The 18,053-nt window shown below is 39.5% G+C and overlaps 1 protein-coding gene across 2 annotated transcripts in view; it reads left to right on the top strand.

The window, feature by feature from the left end:
- LOC126106517 (1,5-anhydro-D-fructose reductase-like) overlaps positions 1-15,071 on the top strand; it is a 151,663-nt gene extending 136,592 nt beyond the window's left edge. For both annotated transcript variants that reach the window (XM_049912843.1, XM_049912844.1), the window contains exons 5-7: positions 1,763-1,922; positions 10,689-10,783; positions 14,339-15,071. In XM_049912843.1, coding sequence (XP_049768800.1) covers positions 1,763-1,922; positions 10,689-10,769 — 241 coding nt within the window. In that variant the 3' untranslated portion in view covers positions 10,770-10,783; positions 14,339-15,071. The remainder of the gene's footprint in view (positions 1-1,762; positions 1,923-10,688; positions 10,784-14,338) is intronic.
- Positions 15,072-18,053: the final 2,982 nt, after the last annotated feature.

The following is an 18,053-nucleotide window of genomic DNA, read 5'->3' as shown; positions in this document are numbered from 1 at the left end:
GTTCCGGACTGAAGCACCTAGAACCACTTGGCCACAGTTGCAAACATCTGGAGAAACTACCCCGTTATATGATCTCCACTGTATCTCGTAGTAACCAAGTAACACACATAACTGGTACAAGTAACACAAATATGGCTTTATCCATAAACCTCTGAACAACAATGGAAATAAGCCTCTTGCAACTCCACACATAACAAGCCAAAAGAATCATACAGAATGTGTAATATGAGTGATACACAGAACAAATGATGTGAGCAGTATAAACTAAAAGAACATAGTGGGAGTGAGTGAGTACTGCTCTGTGTTTATATCAGTGCGACACCTTGCTGTGTGCTGCACACTTCCTACGGGCAGCTGCTAGTGGCCAGCCTGCACTGAAACAGTTGGCAGTTGATCGAAGTACACTCGCACTCACACGCACATGCACAAGTAGCTGGGTACAGCATATCTGGTACTGGGAAGTTAGTCAACAATGGTGTCACTTCAAAGCTAACGAGAATGTCCACTGCTGATACCTTTGCAGTGTGTATGATTTCTAAAAATTGTGTCGAATGTTTGACAAAATTATTTATTTTTACAACTAAATGTGTCAGTTTTCCATAAATATGAATTGCTAAAAAGTGAGCTGGCAAATAAATCCCATTTACTATAGGCCTCAAAGGAACTGATTCTCTCTTTATATATGGTTGTCTGTACATTCTGGGTGAGACAGGTATTTGAGGCACTAGATTTTCTGTAATAGAGCTATCCATTCTGGGGTCTGATAGATTTTTCACTTTCCAAATCATTTGTTTTGTCACATCGTTTTTTAACTTGTGGCATACAGGATCAGCTAACAGTTGTTCAATCTTCTTGCAGTATCCCACACATTAATAACAACTGTAGCATTTCCCTATCTGTTTCTGTCACAACAATACTTTTGTTAGTCTCGAGTTCATTAAGAGCTTTCCTTTCCTGCACCGATAGATTGCTTTTGAGCAGTCTCGATTTTTGGAGAATTGTCGACAAATCTTGTCTTACTTCTTCAGCCTATATCTCTGGAAGACGAAACAATGTGAACTTCTCTTACTATCCAATGACGATGGCCCATCAATGGTAGCCCAAGATTTTTACCCAATAATCCCACTTCTCCAGCACAAGTGCGAAAAAACTTCCCTTTATAAGAGAAGGCAACACTGGTCTCTGACAATGTCCAATCTACTGTGGACACCACAATATTCTGAAGAAGATCCCAGCAGAGGGGTCAAAACATCAATTGTTTGAAGAAATGTGATGTGGCGTATCAACCCAGAAGATTTTAACTTCACAGAAGTAATAAATTTAAACATCATGTATGAGGCAGCAGATTTCACAAATCTCATTGTTTATGACTTCATATCTCCTGAACTATGATAGGTAGTTGGTTCTTATCCCAACAGCGATTGTTGCCTGACAGCAAGGGATATGTCTACCAAGTTTGGTTGAGGTCAGCCCAGTGCTTTAGGAGGAGATGTGGAACGTAAATATATACCCACACATACATACATACATTATTGTTATTATAGTGTGTATGGATGTATTTTTGTTATAGTATTGTTGTATTACATACATAGTCCATATCTTAGAGTATCTCTATGGAACAATCAGTGTATGTCAGTTACTCTGTTTTAAATCAAATTAAAGTGTGGTCTGCTGTGCACTGCGCAGCAGCTTGATGAGCACGACACCTAGCATCTTCACATCCTTCTGAAACAAGCAATCAGACTTTTACTTTCAATTTCAGAATGCCGAAGCGAGACCAGATAACTAACCCAGTGGTTTCACAAATTGCACAGAAGCATGGGAAGACAAATGCCCAGGTGCTATTGCGCTACATCATACAACTTGGTGTGGCGGCCATACCCAAGAGCACCAACCCGGACCGCCTCCGGCAGAACTTTGATGTAAGTGAGTGCACATCCTCTTTGTGTGAGCTTCAGCAGCTTGTGCGTAGAACAGTGATATTAATTCTGGACAGTTTATCTTAACATTATGAGATTAACGTAAGTTGTGGTATACTAAATCAATGAATTATGCTTCTGCTTTTTGTTTACCATGTGCATGCTATATAGTCATCACTTTTAGAAAATGATATGTTATATTTTTGCTGATAATAAATGAACTGACTCAACTGACAATGATTTAAAAACTCCATTATTTTATATGCTTGTGCAGCTGCCAATTAATTTGTCATTTGTTCTGTTAATGCTTATTATTACTCCTTTATCCAATGAGAAAAAGCATTCTGATCATTGTTGTAACTGCAGTACTCAGCAATACATTTTTTATTACTGAAGAGTGACATTCCTCTAGAATGACCTGAGTTGACACAGAAGACATTATTGGAAACAATGTCTACTCTACCAAAACATGCTTATCGGTTGCCAAGTAAAACAATATGGGCAACAAAACGCTATGAAGAAAGTGGTAGTTATGGAGAGATAGTGGAAGGATTGGGTGAAGGTACTATAAAACCAAATTTGAAGACTGTCTGCAAGCAACATGAACAAAGTGGGTCAAGCAAAACTGCTCCAAGATGCAACAGAATACCAATACTGACTGACTGAGACTGTCATAGAATCTGCCGTCCTTTCCTGGAAGGTTGTTGGCATATAGCAAAAGATGTACATAAATGCCACCTTGAAGACTTCAGCAGTTGAAGATTCTGACTAAACAGTCAGACAAAAACTTCATGAATATCGTTTGCCAGCAATAAATCCAAAAAAGGAAAAAGGAAACCTTACTGTAACAAAATGCCGAAGGAGAAAAGCCTACAATGGACTTAAGCACAGAGGTAGTGGATGCAAGAAGACTTAGGCTATATTCATTTGGAGTGACGAGACTAAGAACAGCATCTTTGGAAGCAATGGACTTGAGCTCGTTTGTCCTCAACCAGATGAAGACTTTTCCCCTGAGTCCACCACTGCCACTGTGAAGCATCCAACCAGTGTCACGGTGTGGAGCTGCATGGCAAGGCACATCACTGGGCATCTGCAAGTGTTATAGAGCAACATTAATTCCAAAAAGTACAGAGAAGAAGTATTAGTGTTGAAATTGTTACCCTCTATTAGTGAATTATTTCAAGGTAATAATGATCAGTGCATCTTCTAGTAATACAGTGTGCCAAATCATAGTGCCAAAGTCAAAACTGCACGGTTCACTGAGCATCACATTAGCATGCTGACTTGGCCAGCAACAGTCCTCACCTCATTGTAATTAATAACTTGTGGTCAAACTGGAACAACTTTTGTGCCAAATAATTTGTAACTCTCTGAAACTGTCGAGTTGTGAGTATTTTGTTTGATTTTTAATTAAATTTGATTAATTTTTTGCATTTTAACTGAAAGTTTCAAATTATGGACATTAACGCATGTTTCCTGAAAGTTTTTAATAAATTATGATGTATATTTCAACTCCTGAATGCTTTCAATGAATCGCTGCAAAGTATCCAGAATTAATGCCACTGCTGTAGAATAAACAACTGTGATTTTATACATTGTTTAGCTCTTCAAGTAAGCATGATGGATACAAAAATCCATTGCCTGCTTATTCTTAGTGGTTTCAGTGTATCTACATCCTTACTCTGCAAACTGCTGTGAAGTGCATGACAGAGGGCAGTTACCATGTTACCACATATTAGTTTCTTCCCCTTCCATGTAATATAGAACACTGCTAGAATGAACCTTTAAATACCTTTGTTCATGCCGTAATTAGTGTAATCTTGTCTTCAGAACCCCTATTGCAGCAATACAGTGGGACTGAAGAATATCTCTAGATATTAAAAGTGACTCTCATGCCCTAGTAAGTAGGCTCCATGCAGTAGTGGGTGATTAACATCCAGCTTAGGTGTTTTAGAATATCAGTGACTCAAACAAACCTGTAGGAATTTGTACTTTCTTTCCATGTACATGTTGGATGTACCTTTTTAGACTTATTTGGAATGTGTTCTGCACAATTTAGCAATATCGTAAGGTGGGAAGCATGAGTGTTTTGTAAGCAATCTCCTTTGTTCGCTGACTGAATTTGTCCACCTGCTTTACCTGTGACTGAGCCTGTGTGATTGTTCCAGTTTGTATTCCTACAAACTGTTACTACAAAGTATTTGTATGAGTTGACTGTTCCCAGTTGTGACTTGCTGACATTGTAGTCATAGAATATGACATCTTTCCATTTTGTGGAGCAGACAATTTCACATTTCTGTACATTTTAAGCAAGTCAGCAACATTTGCGCCAGTTTGAGATCTTATTTAAGAGTGAACAGATACTTGTGATACTTTTTTCAGACAGTGTTTCATTAAAGATGACTGCATCTTCTGTAGAAAGTCTTAGACTACTATTGATATTGTCTACCTTGTCTTTAATATATAACTTGAACAGTAAGAGTCCCAATACACTTCCCTGTGGCACATGTGAAATTATTTCCACATTTGTCGATGATTTTTCAGCCAAAATAACATATTGAACCCTTCCTATCAAGAAATTCCCAATCCTGCCACAAACTTCATTTGATACTGTATATAATCGTACTTTTGTTGATAAATATTGATTAGATAGTACCAATTGAGTGAAACGCATTTTGGAAGTCAAGAAGTATTGTACCCATCTGCCAACATGCCTCTCCACAGAATTCTGTGGCCTTTTGTTAGTGGAAATGAGAATTTACAGGCCAGTTGATGTTGACAGAATGTCAGTTAATTCTTATTCCAGTAGACAGTACCTATCATCAGTCAAGAGAACACGATCTCACCTAGTTCTAACATTTTTGTCATGAGTGCATTTTGTTTCCAAAGCTGTGTCTTTCATTCTATTTCCTTTGTGTTTACAAGTTGGTGACATCTGGCAATGGCAAAAAGGCATTGTTTGTTGGAGTCAGAAATAGGACCTCAGCTCATAGAAGTTGATGACTATTTTAGTGACTGATTTGAGTTTCGACAGAACACTTACGATGAGTAAAACTAGAGTTGTCTGGATTTCAAATATAGCACCACACCAGAAGCTACAATATGAGTAAATATGCCACTGTTACACAATGATGTATTTTTGTAGATGAGACTTTGTGGAAAACAATAGGTCAGCAAACAACCTGAGCTGGAGATTTCTTGGTAAAGAGGATGCAGTGTATTATGTCAGATGGAGAGTCATCAACAGATGTAGAAGTAACTTTGGGTGTGCAGTGTGCAACAAGGATGTATGTTGGCACCATTGTTGTTCATGTTGTTTATTAATTTCCTGGCAGACAATATTTATAGTGATCTCAGTCTTTTAAAAATGATACAGTTATTTACAATGAAGTATTAGGTGAACATCAGCTGTTGTGGGCCACACAAGCCAAAATTGGTGTTAAACCTTTCTTATCATTTTGGAATTAGATATAACTGCATGAAACCTTTATTTGAACATTTCTAACCAAAACAACACATAGTAAGAAAAGATTTAGTGAGACTTACAATTTGGGATGTTAATAAAAGTGTAGGGTAGTATGGACAATACAACAACATATAACAAAAAAGTAAATATGTATGACAGAAACACAGATTTTACTGTGAACAATAATATTTTGTTTCTTTAACACAATGGAAGCTAGTTAAACAGAACATCCCTAATTTTTTTAAGTTAAAAAACTGTTTTCAGTGTTAAGTTGTCCAAATACAATGTTCGTAAAAGCCCCATATGAGGTGTCATAGATGTAGATCCGATCGACAGCAGCTGTTTCAGTCATTTTGCTTTCCAAAACACTTGAAACTGTTCACCCCCACTGCAGTCTCACACCAAATCCCTGCACCCACACTGCAGTCTTCTTCTTGAAACTTGGCATCATGCCCTAAAAACAAAGAAAAGATTTGTTTATGTGGCTGACTTTGGTATGACCCACACTATCCAAGTGACATCGCACATTAAAACATTGCAGAAACAGACACAGACTTGAATGAGCAGGATTTCATTATTACAATACAGTCTACATTAGACTCCTTAAATATTGTTACTAGAGTTGTAATATTACTTTTTGCCTTCACCATTAATAGCTGGTGCTGGAAATTACACCATTCACCAGCTTCAGCATTTGAGAACAAATAAAATTTATTTGTGTCACAGACTCAACAGTTCATCAGTCAAGCTACACCAAATTGCAGAGTGATGTCTGTGCTGTATTCCAAACCATGTGTGCATTTTCTATCTAATGTCACACTCGAGAAACACTGAGTGCCCCTGCTTCCTGCCACCCCATATTCACTGCTGTTCCCCTAACTAAAAAGAAAAGGCTTTATGAATGTCCAACCTGATCTTTTTGTAAGATTTCAAAGTGGTGCAAAGACTGGCTGCTTCCTTTAAGTGCCCATCAATGTAAAATTATCCACTTCACAAAATGTAAAGATGTAGTAGCCTGTGCCTACAATATCAGTGAGTCACAATTGGAATTGGCCAACCTGTGTGTAACACTTTGAAGGGATATGAAACAGAATGATAAAGTAGGTTCATTTGTGGGTAAAGCAGGTGGTAGACTTTGATTCATTGGTACAATAGTGAGGAAAATCACACTGCAATTGAGATTGCTTACAAATCAGTTGTGTGACCCATTCTAGAATATTGTTCAAGTATGGGAGACCCATACCAGAGAGGACTGGCATGGGATATTGAACAGATACAGAGAAGGGCAGCACAAATGGTAACAAGTTTGTCTGACTCATGCGATATCAGCATAGAAATGCAGCAAAAACTGATCTTGAAAGTACGTGAAGATAGACAAAGCCATCCCTAGAATGCCTACTTACAAAGTTTCAAGAATAAACTTTAAATGACAGCTCCTGGAATATGCTACAACCCCCTACATATTTCTCCTGTAGGGGTCAGGAGGGCAATATTACTCTAATTACAGAGCTCACCCAAGTGATTAAACAGTGATTCCATCCATGATCTGTCAATACGTGGAATGGGAAGAAGCATGTTGGGGCTCTGGGCATGCCAGTCTATTTCAGGAATGTTACTGTCCACACACAATTGCCTCGCAGGCACTACGTTACGCAAGAATGCATTCTCATGCTGATACAAACAAATATTGTGTCCAAACTGTTACTCAACTGTATGCAGTGCTCAATGCTGTAAAATGTGTTCATTTGTTCTGCATTTAGCATTTTGTAAAGCACAATAAAGGAACCAAACTATAACCACGGGGAACACCCCCGTATCCTAATTCCACCTCCTCCGTGTTTGGCTGTAAGCACTACACATGATGGCAGGTAATGTTGTCCAGGCTTTCACGAAATCCAAACCCTTGATTAGGATTGCCACACAGTATAGTGTGATTCAGCAGTCCAAACCACTCACTCAGTCATCCACTGTCCAGTGCATTGCTCTGTACGGCACGTAAAGCACAGCACGTCACTGACTACAGAAATGTGTGGTTTATGAGGAGCTGTTCAATCATTGTACCCCGTTCTTTTTAATGCCCTATCCAAAGTCAGGGTGCTTGCTGGACTGCTGGTAGTATTTCAAAACTCACGAGTGATTCCTCCTGCTGATTTAATGTGATTCTTTAAAAATACCATCCACAATGCTCAGTGGTCCCTGTCCACAAGTGTATGAGGTGTGCCCGGTCTCGGTTCAGCTCACACACATCTTCACTTCACCAGCAGTCAAGTTTGGCAGACTTAGAACGGTTAAAATGGTTCTGAGTTATTTGTTATTAAGGTAGCATCCAACAGCTAGCCAACATTCGAAGTGACTGAGATATTGGTCCATTCTGCTGTTACTGTTTCTCTACTGAGAACACTGCACTCCATGCATCCTCTTATACTGTCAGGTCTGCCTTTCGTGACATCTAGTGGTCAATTCCGCATCGCATATGGGTGTCTGAATGCTTATGATAAATAGTGTTTATGCACATAGTACGTAGATTCTCATTCCAATCTTGAAGGGGACCTAGTGTTCACAGGTGGTAAACAGCAATGGGTGATGAAGTAAATACTCTGATTGGAACTTTCATTCTTCAGAGAATTGTATGCGAGCCAAAATGCAAATTATGCGTTATTTTCTGAACAGACTTGATGCTTCATTGCTTAGGGATCATTTTCTGCAGTTTGTCACCATTTAGCAAAATATACAGTATACGTGACTTCATTGTTTATCAGGTGTAGAAGTTTGAAACTGGAACTTGGTTGCAATGACTACACATGTTGTTGTTTGAAACTGATAAATAATATTTTATTCAAAATAATCTCCATTGGTTTTTATAAATTTCTCCCACCTCTCTGTCAGGCTACAAATGCCACGCCAAGAAACAGTTCTTCTTTTGAAGCGAACCAGTCAGCGTGCCATTGTCATACGTTTTCATATGAATTGAAGCATTGTTCAGTGAGTGTGTATCCCAGTGATGCAAACAGATGATAATCGGACAGAGCCAAGTCTGGAGAATAAGCTGCATGCCCTAGTATTTCCCAACTGAATGCTTCCATCGTTTCCCTGACCCATTTTGCTGTGCATGATGGGCCGTTATCATGGAGCATTATGACTTTGTGTTGCCTTTTTCCATATTTCAGTCACTTTTCACATAATGCTTGATGTAAATTGATCATTTGCTTTTGGTAGTGATCAGTGTTAATGGTTTCACCAGGTTTTAGCAGCTCGTAACAGATGACACCCTTCTGATCCCACCAAACACAGAGCATTGTCTTCTTTCCAAAGCGATTTGGTTTTGCAGTGGATGTTGATGGTTTTCCTGGTTTCACCCATGATTTACAACACTTAGGATTCTCAAGATAAATCGATTTTTCATCACCTGTCACTGTTCGATGGAGAAATGACTTTCTTTTGTATCTACTGAGCAGCATTTCATAAGTGGTCTTTCGATTTGCTTGCTATCTTTCATTCAGGTCATGTGGAACCCATTTTCCTACTTTCTGCATCTTTCCCATAGCTTTCAACTGAAGAGAAATGGCTTTCTGCGTAACATTCCATTTTTCCGTGAGTTCCTGCTGAGTTTGAGTATCGTCTTCATCCAGTAAGGCCTGCAATTCGTCGTCTTCAAAACTTTGTTGCTAGTTTCTCATGCTCGTCATTTCTCATGTCAAAGTCACCACTTTTGAATTTTTTGAACCACTCGTAACACTGTGTTTTCCCAAGAGCAAGTTCACCAAAAGCTTCAGCAAGCATTCAGTGATATTATGCAGCAGTTTTCTTCAAATGATAACAGAAAAGCAATGCTATCCGCAAATCGTAGTTTTTAGGCTCAAAACTCGCCATGTTTATGGGTTTGAAACAGATACCAATGTTTGGAACTTGGGTTCCTGTGTGCTGACATTCGTCGTCAGCCATTACAGGAAGCAGATGTCAATGCAGACACGGTCTCACAGGCCCTACACTCACGGCTAGCATTATCTATATGGAAATTCTGGTTTCATACTTCTACATCTAGTACACTGTAAAGGACATAGTCCGTTACACTTCTGATCGATAGTAAAACACTTTCGTCAGTGAGCAAGACATGTGGGGCGACTGTGCCAATCTGTGCTAGGGTAACTACAGAGTGAGGAAGGGCTGGGCATAGATAGAACAATCATTGCAGTGATTAATGGCTTTTAGTCACCAAAACTAAAGGAGGTGATGTGAGGGAACACATTATGAGATATTTGTTATAACCAATAAATCAAATGGCATCAAATATTCTGCAAGAGAGAAACTCTATATCACTCCACTTGCTGCGAGAATCACTAATAGCAGTTTAGATATATGTCACCTTAATTTTAAAGGTTACACTCAGAGACTTGCGTTCAGTGACACCCATCATATTATTCAACCAGCAACTGTGTTCATATCTGGCAGTAAATATCACTAAAAGTTTTGAACATCACACAACACGATCAAAAACAATTTTATTTGTTCTAGCCTACAGTTGCTCTTCTATTTTCTGAAATAACTACCAGTTTAAATAAAGTGCTACTATCTTGTCTGATGATGGTAGTTAGCAGTAAAAGCAGCTGTCATGCACCAAAATAACTGTGTGGCAAATGAACAATATGACATTTCAAACAAGTAGAAGTTAAGAAGCAGGTCTGACTAAATACATTTAATTTGGGAGAGACTGGTCAATTATCATAATTATGATGGATTTTATGCCTGTGTGTGCTAAGTGTTACAAAGTGATTTATCAAAGTATTTGTCTGGAGTGTAGCCCTGTACAGATCTGAAACGTGGTTGATAAGCAGTTCTGACAAGAAGAGAATAGAACAGCTTTTGAAACATGGCACTACAGATGAATGCTTAAGTTTAGATGGGTAGATTTGATAACTAATGAAGAAGCACTAAAACAAGCAGAGGAGAAAAGAAATGTATGGCACACTTTGTGAAAGACATGGAGTCATTCAAAAGGACATGCCCTGAAGCATCAATGAGCAGTCACTTTGGTGATGGAGGGAAGTGTGCGAAGTAAAACATGTAGAGGGAGACTGAGTCTAAGAGGTTGAAGTGTACATAGCTACTCTAGTGTGCAGAGGTCAGACTGGAGACTACAGCGGTGAAGTCCACTTGAGATTGTCAGCTCTGGCAGTATGTCATAAGAAAATCGAGTTATCATCCATGTTGGTGCTCTGACCAAACACTATTTTCTCAAAGTGGTGCTTAGCTATTACACTGAACAGCACTTAGTGAGTTGTATCGACCCTTTTTGTAAATTGCAGGTGTTCGACTTTGAGCTGTCTGCAGAAGACATGGACACACTGGAGCAGCTGGATAAGGGACCAGCTGGGCGGCAAGTCTGAGCCTTCATTCCAGAGTAAGTCCTAAATTCAGCTTATTCACATCATGTCACTTTTGGAAACTTAAAACTTTGTTTACTAATTAAATTAAAATTCAGTGGCATTATTTTTTCTGTTTGAAGTTCACAAGCAATTTGTCATAGTACTGGCAACATCCTCATAGCACATTTACTCCCATAATAAGTTTGTTGTCAGCAGTTAGTCGCAGTTCAGAAGCAAAAGAAGAAATATTCATAAATATTACACTAGAAGGAGAAATCACTTCTGCTTCCTCATGAAATACTCACCTACACATGGTATTTGGCTCTGTGAACTGTCTGCATGATGTTCATTTACATCTATTTCTACATCTGCATATATAATCTGCAAACAGCCATATTATACATTGCAGAGTGTACCTTGTACTGATACTAGTGCTGATACTAGTCATTTCCAATCCTGTAGCAATCTCAGATAGAGTGGGGGGAAAACTGTCTGTATGTCTCCCATATGATCCCCAATTTCTTTTACCTTACCTTCATGATCCTTACACCAAATCTGTGTTGGCGGCAGTAGAATTTTTCTGCACTCACTGCCGATTCTCTAAATATTCTCAAAAGTCTTTCACAATAAGAACATTGTCTTCCCTCCAGTGATTCCCACTTTAATTCACAAAACACCTACATAATATTCACAGACCTACCAGTAATCAGATCTGCCTACCAGTAATCAGACCTATTAGTAACAAATCTAGCACCCTGCCTCTGAATTGCTTCGATGTCTTCCTTTGATCTGATGTGGTATGGATCCAAAATCCTCAAGCAGTACTCAAGAACAGGTCACTTTAGCATTCTACCTTTCCAGATAAACTACATTTTTCTAAAAGTACCCCAGTAAATTGAAGTCAATGATTCAACTTGCAGACTACCATCCTTATGTCTTCATTTCAAATGGTTCAAATGCTCTGAGCACTATGGGAGTTAACTTCTGAGGTCATCAGTCCCCTAGAACTTAGAACTACTTAAACCTAACTAACCTAAGGACATCACACACACCCATGCCTGAGGCAGGACTCGAACCTGTGACCGTAGTGGTCACACGGTTCCAGACTGTAGTGCCTAGAACCGCTCGGCCACCCCGGCTGGCCATTTCATTTCATAATGGAGTGTAACATCATGTGTAGATCTTTAATAGACATGACTGTCTCAAGCAGTGCACTACTAATGTTTTATTAGAACATTACAGGATTGTTTTTGCTACTCACGTGCACCAACTTTCATTTTTCTACACTTAGAGCTAGCTGCCATTCATCACGCCAACTAGAATTTTGTCTAAGTCATCTTGTATCCTCCTATAATCATTCAACTTTGACACCTTCATGTACATCACAGCATCATCAGGAAACAACCACAAATTGCTGCCCACCCTGTCCTCCATATAATGTATGTATTTAGAGAATACGGGTGATTCTATCACACTTTCCTGGGGCACTCCCGACAATACCCTCATCTCTGGTGAAGACTCGCCATCGAGGACATTTTACTGACTTCTACAATTTAAGAAGTGTTTGAAGCAATCACATGTCTAGGAACCTGTTCCATATGCTCATATCCTCATTAAAAGTCTGCAGTGGGGCACTGTGTCAGATATTTTCCTGAAATCTCGAAACATGGTGTCTGCCTGTTGCCCTCCATCCATGGTTTGCAGGATATGTGAAAAAAGGGAAGGCTGAGTTTTCTACAAGCAAAGGTTTCTGAATCCATGTTGATTTGTGCACAGAAGCTTTTCCACTTGGAAAAAATTTTTTATATTCGAAGTGAGAATATATTCAAGGATTCTGTAGAAAACTGATGTTAAAGATATTTGTCTGTAATTTTGCGGGTCCATTCTTTTACACTCCTTAGATACAGGAGTCAAATTCTGTAGAAAACCGATGTTAAAGATATTGGTCTGTAGAAAACTGATGTTAAAGATATTGGTCTGTAATTTTGCGGGTCCATTCTTTTATGCTCCTTAGATACAGGAGTCAATTGCACTTGTTTCCAGTCACTTGGAGGTTTGCACTGGATGAGAGATTTGTGATAAATGCAATGGGTGAGAGCCACAGTACTCTCTGTAAAAACGAATTGGGATTCCATCCAGTCTTGGCAACACTTTCAGTTGGTTCTCTGTGCCAGAGGTGCCTATTACCATGTTCTTCATACAGGTGTCTGCACAGTGGTCAAACCTCAGTGTGTTTGTACTATCCTCCTCCATGAATGATTTCTTAAATTTGAGATTTAAAACTAGGCCTTTCCTTTTGCTGTCCTATACTGCCACACCAGCCTGGCTGATGAGTGGTCGGATTGAAGCCTTCGACACCCCTAGGTTCGAGCAGTAATCTCAAGAGCGAAGTGTAGTTCTGTAACCAGGAAGATCCCAGGCTATTTCTCCTGAGGTCAGTGCAATCTGCTCGGACGTCAGTTCCATCCCAGTGTCAGTATCCCAGATACCGAGGACCAGACAGAACAGTTGTGGGCCAGCTTGCTCAGGAGAGGATACAACCAGTGTGTGTAATCAGGCCAGAGGGGGTGTCATGACATACTTGTAAACGGGCACTTGCTACCAAGTTTTTTTTAAATTTGCCTCAATTATGTAATCATTGAAATATCGCCACGTACTGTGTCAACCCAATTAAACATCATATAATTTCCTCTGTTCTTTCTGGGCCCTTCACTTTCACTGACTCAAGGTGCATTTTTTCAAGGTTAAAGACTGGACTTGATTCAGTTCCTGTTTTGTATAACAATTTTTATAATGTGAGCCTCTCTGGAAGAGTTTTCTTTCTTTTAATAATCAAAAGCATGTAATTGGTGTCTAGTTCCTTGACCTTTCTGATCATCTTTGATGTCACATTGCCGCATTATGTACATACCTGGATAACCTGCTGTTCACACGATGTATCACAATTAATAGCAACAGCCAGCAGGTGTGAAAGTTTGAGCTAATGGAAAGGAAAACTTTCTAGTACATGTAGGTCCTCAAACAGGCCATTTTTGAGATAACTGCAAATGTGTAGTTACCAGCTGCAGCTGACTTTAGTACAAAATACTCTGCTTGTTAACAAAAATGTGTTTGGAATATAAAATTTTAGAGCAAATCCCCCATGTAATTGGGCTCAAATTTCACCCACTACCCATTATTGGAGAGTATGGTAGACACATCATGTGTCAACGCCACTTTTTCTGCTGACATAAGAAGACATTTAATGTGCTAATATGATCCAAGATGGATAGTTTGAACAGGGCCTATGCCTTGCCCTCCAGTACACCCTGACCTCAGTCCTTTGGAGTTTGCTGTCTGTGGCCACCTCAGAAGGGAAGTGTTCAAATGGCTCTGAGCACTATGGGACTTAAAAGGGAAGTGTTCAGCACTCCTGTATATACGGTTGGAGAACCGGAGCAGTAAACTGTACAGTCTTTCCAACATTTACAAGATGACACTAGCAGAGTAGAGACGGACACTGATAACTCAGGATGTCTTACCTCCTCCCAATTAATAAAACCATTTCAGCTAGTTTGTTGTGATTTATGTTTTTCAATCTTGAATTACAGAATGGCAAACCATCCAGAATACCCATTCAATGCGCACTACTAGTTCAGAGAGAACAGCATGACTGACATGCAAGCAAGGACATCTCTCTTCTGAAGATTCTGGACATGTCTGAGGTAAAGCACACAGTAAGGAAAATTGCTCTGGGTCATTGATTGTAGTTACAACAAGAAAGGAAGAAAAAATGCCACTGTTTTTGTATTATTAAAGAAACTGTAGTGAGTAGTCCTGTTACTGAATTTCCTGTAAACCTCATCCTTTCAACATGAGTTCAAGCAGTAGTTTCATCTATTAATATTTCTATCAAAAGACAAATATGTACTAAGACAAAAAATTGCTATGATTACACATTGGTTCTAGTCATCATCATGCAACAAGATCGAGACCGTACTTGTAAATGATTACAAAGAATTAAATGTACACCTCAGAACAACATATTGTAGGTGTTCCAAAAATAATCTTTCTGTGTCATAACACTATATCTTCTATGTGAATGTCGTTACAAAGTTGCAGGGTACTTTTGCTTACACATTATTATGTTCTTGATCACTTATAAGGTGTAAATTTAAATATCATTTCAGGCATAGCACTGTACTCTAAATAATGAAAGAGTTACCTGCATAAGACAGGAAAACAGTTCTTAAAGTGGCAAACCATACACTACTGTGTTGATACCTACCTTGATGCATATGATTCATCATCAACCTGTTAAGTCATTCTCATTCATTCCAGAAGGCGAAGGGTTGTGTCTTAATAGTTTTCATTGGATTTATATCCAGATTTTAGCTTTCTACTCTTTGAAATAAAGAAAAGTGTAATGTACTTATCCTGTAAATTTTCTTCATTTATTTATGCCAGATAAACTGCAGCTTGTTACTTCCACCACTCACCACAGATACTCAACAATTTACCCATTACTGCTGATGCAATGAAAGGTACATTCACATATAGAACATCACAACAGTGCATACAATTTTAGGTATTATTAAAATTTATGTTAAATATATATGATGATGAAGAAAGATTAATACAAATAATTACACATGTGATGTCAAGATCAGCAGAGAACAAAGGCATATTTTAAATAAACTGTTTCATAAAATTTACTTTTTTCCCAATGTTACATTTTGTAAGGTGAATATTTTTTAGCTATTAATACTGAAATATCTAAGTTTTCTTTAAGAATAAATTGATAATTTATTAGCCCACTACAGTACTAACTACAATATCAAATCTTCATTGCTATACAGAAGAAAAGATATTAATAGATACTTAGCCATGTGCTGTCCATCACTGTAACTTCTAGCTTAGGGATTACAGTTAATAATTTTATTCTCTAATTACAGTCAGCACATTTTGGAGTTATAACTCCATATTCAAGGACCATACAGACATAATGGGCACTGCATCTGCTTCAGTTTTTCATCTGCGCTTAACCACGTAACATTTGTTTTCTACAATGGTGCAACACTTCCACATTTGCACGTTACCTTGAAAGTTAGTTATGTTGTCAAAGCATTGACTCTCCATTTAAATTTTTGCACTTCTTCGTTTTGTGGTAGATTCATGCTGATAACACAAAGTCTCGTCACCCGTGATGATATTAAAAAACTCCACAAGTCGTCATTTTTCTTCTGAAGTTGTTTCAGGGCTAGATAATTAGCTTTATTGCAACTCAAAAACTAAACCCGAACTCTTACAACTCCGTTAAACAGGTCATTCAATAACACAACATAAAATTATAAGAACAAAGTGAAAACATAAGTCAGCATCTGCGCCAAAGATAATCATTACAGAAAAAGTAGTCATCACTAGCACATAGCATTATACGGCACATAACATTATACTTCACCACTCCCCCCTTAGTGCCAACGATATTTTCTGTTGAATCGGGCATGTTGTCTGAACTGGGTAACAAAGTGTCGTGCACAGGCTGTTACTGGCATATTGCAGCCTCCCACGTCCATTGCGGCTGAACTGTGGAATGGTCAGAGCGTACGTCGAGTCCACGGTGTGTGACGATGACTCCGTACCAGCGTAGGCTGCCCAGAAAGTAGGCTTAAGCCTGTTGACCGTGATGGTGGCTGGCATGTCCAACACATCAATTTTGAATCACTGCATTTACATGCGACGCATCTCCCAAAAGATGACAACCAAATTTCGGAAACAGTTTTTCACTGTCGTGTTTATATGCTAAGATCTGAAGCAGATTGTCTACCCCAGTTAAAAACGGCGTCTGGAAAACAGCTGTTACAGTTTATTACTTAGTCTTAATATTTCTACATATCCTTCACCACACAAAAAGCGACTCCATCAATATTTACCTGAAAATTTTTAGAAACAAGATGAAACCAGACATCCCAAGCACGTTGCAGAACCGGCTGCATGTACATGGGAGCGGAAATCGATTGCAGAACTTGGAAACTGGTAACTTAGAAGTGGTTTTCCAGGATAGATTTTGAAGTATTTACATGACCACCCAGAAGCGGTATTGGGAAATCGGTTTACAAAATCCGGTTTTTGGAGCTCCTTGTAAACGGGGTGAGTATCTTGTCTTCCCTGCTGGTGACACAGTAAAGTCGATCGTAGGGTGGCTGCAGTGGCTTGCATACTGCGCCATGCTGTACAAAGACATAGTGTCACTCCCATAGAGTCATAAACAAAAGGGAGACGGATCTGGTGATCCCCTGGAGCAGCAGGGCATAGTTGCCGGATTTGTATAGCCAGCTTTTGTACAAAATCTGAGGGGTCAATACAGTCATGTGCAACATTAGCAAAGAAGTCGCCAGACAGCCGTATTGGCTGGCCATAAACAAGTTTTGCTTTCAGGTCTTCTTTCAGCAATGCACAGAGAACCAGGAGGACGAAGGGCAACACCTGTGTCCACTGCTGTGAGTCGTGACATCGAAGCAACACTTTCAGTTGGTGGTGCATGTGTTGAACTAAATTATTTCCTTTCGGATGGTAAGCTATAATTCTGACAGCCTTCATACCCAGTAGTATGGCGACTGCTTTGAACAAAAAAATGGTTCAAATGGCTCTGAGCGCTATGGAACTTAACTGCTGAGGTCACCAGTCCCCCAGAACGTGGAACTACTTAAACCTAACTAACCTAAGGACATCACACACATCCACGCCCGAGGCAGGATTCCAACCTGCGACTGTAGCGGTCGCGCGGTTCCAGACTGAAGCGCCTAGAACCGCACGGCCACCCCGGCCGGCATTGCTTTGAACAGGTATGACTCAGATTGTCTTCCCCTGTCAAGGCTCATCGAAACGGGCGATCCATCCGAGGAGGAACGCAGTTGTGACAGATTCGGTGGTTATGTCGACGACTGGGAACAGCTCACGTCAGTGTGTAAACTGTTCAGTGGCTGCAACGCAATAGGTGTGTCTTTCTGGTGGTGGGGGAGGTCCTACGGGGTCTAGGTAGACATGTTCAGATGTATGATTCGGAAGAAGAAGCCGCGCAGGATTTGCCGAGCTGTCTATGGTGCTGCAGTCATGGACTGTGCGGCTGGTCCTTCAGAGGTTCGAGTCCTTCCTGGGGCATGGGTGTGTGTGTGTGTGTGTGTGTGCTTATGATAATTTAGGTTAAGTAGTGTGTAAGCTTAGGGACTGATGACCTTAGCAGTTAAATCCCATAAACTTGCCAAGAGGTGACCTAATATGCCGGCAAATTTTTTTTTTCACTGACAGGCCGCACATTGCTGCCCA

Source organism: Schistocerca cancellata, chromosome 10 (assembly GCF_023864275.1).
Source record: "Schistocerca cancellata isolate TAMUIC-IGC-003103 chromosome 10, iqSchCanc2.1, whole genome shotgun sequence".
Classification (NCBI taxonomy): domain Eukaryota; kingdom Metazoa; phylum Arthropoda; class Insecta; order Orthoptera; family Acrididae; genus Schistocerca; species Schistocerca cancellata.
Note: the sequence above shows the minus strand (reverse complement) of the source record. Positions and strands in the feature narration are given on the sequence as shown.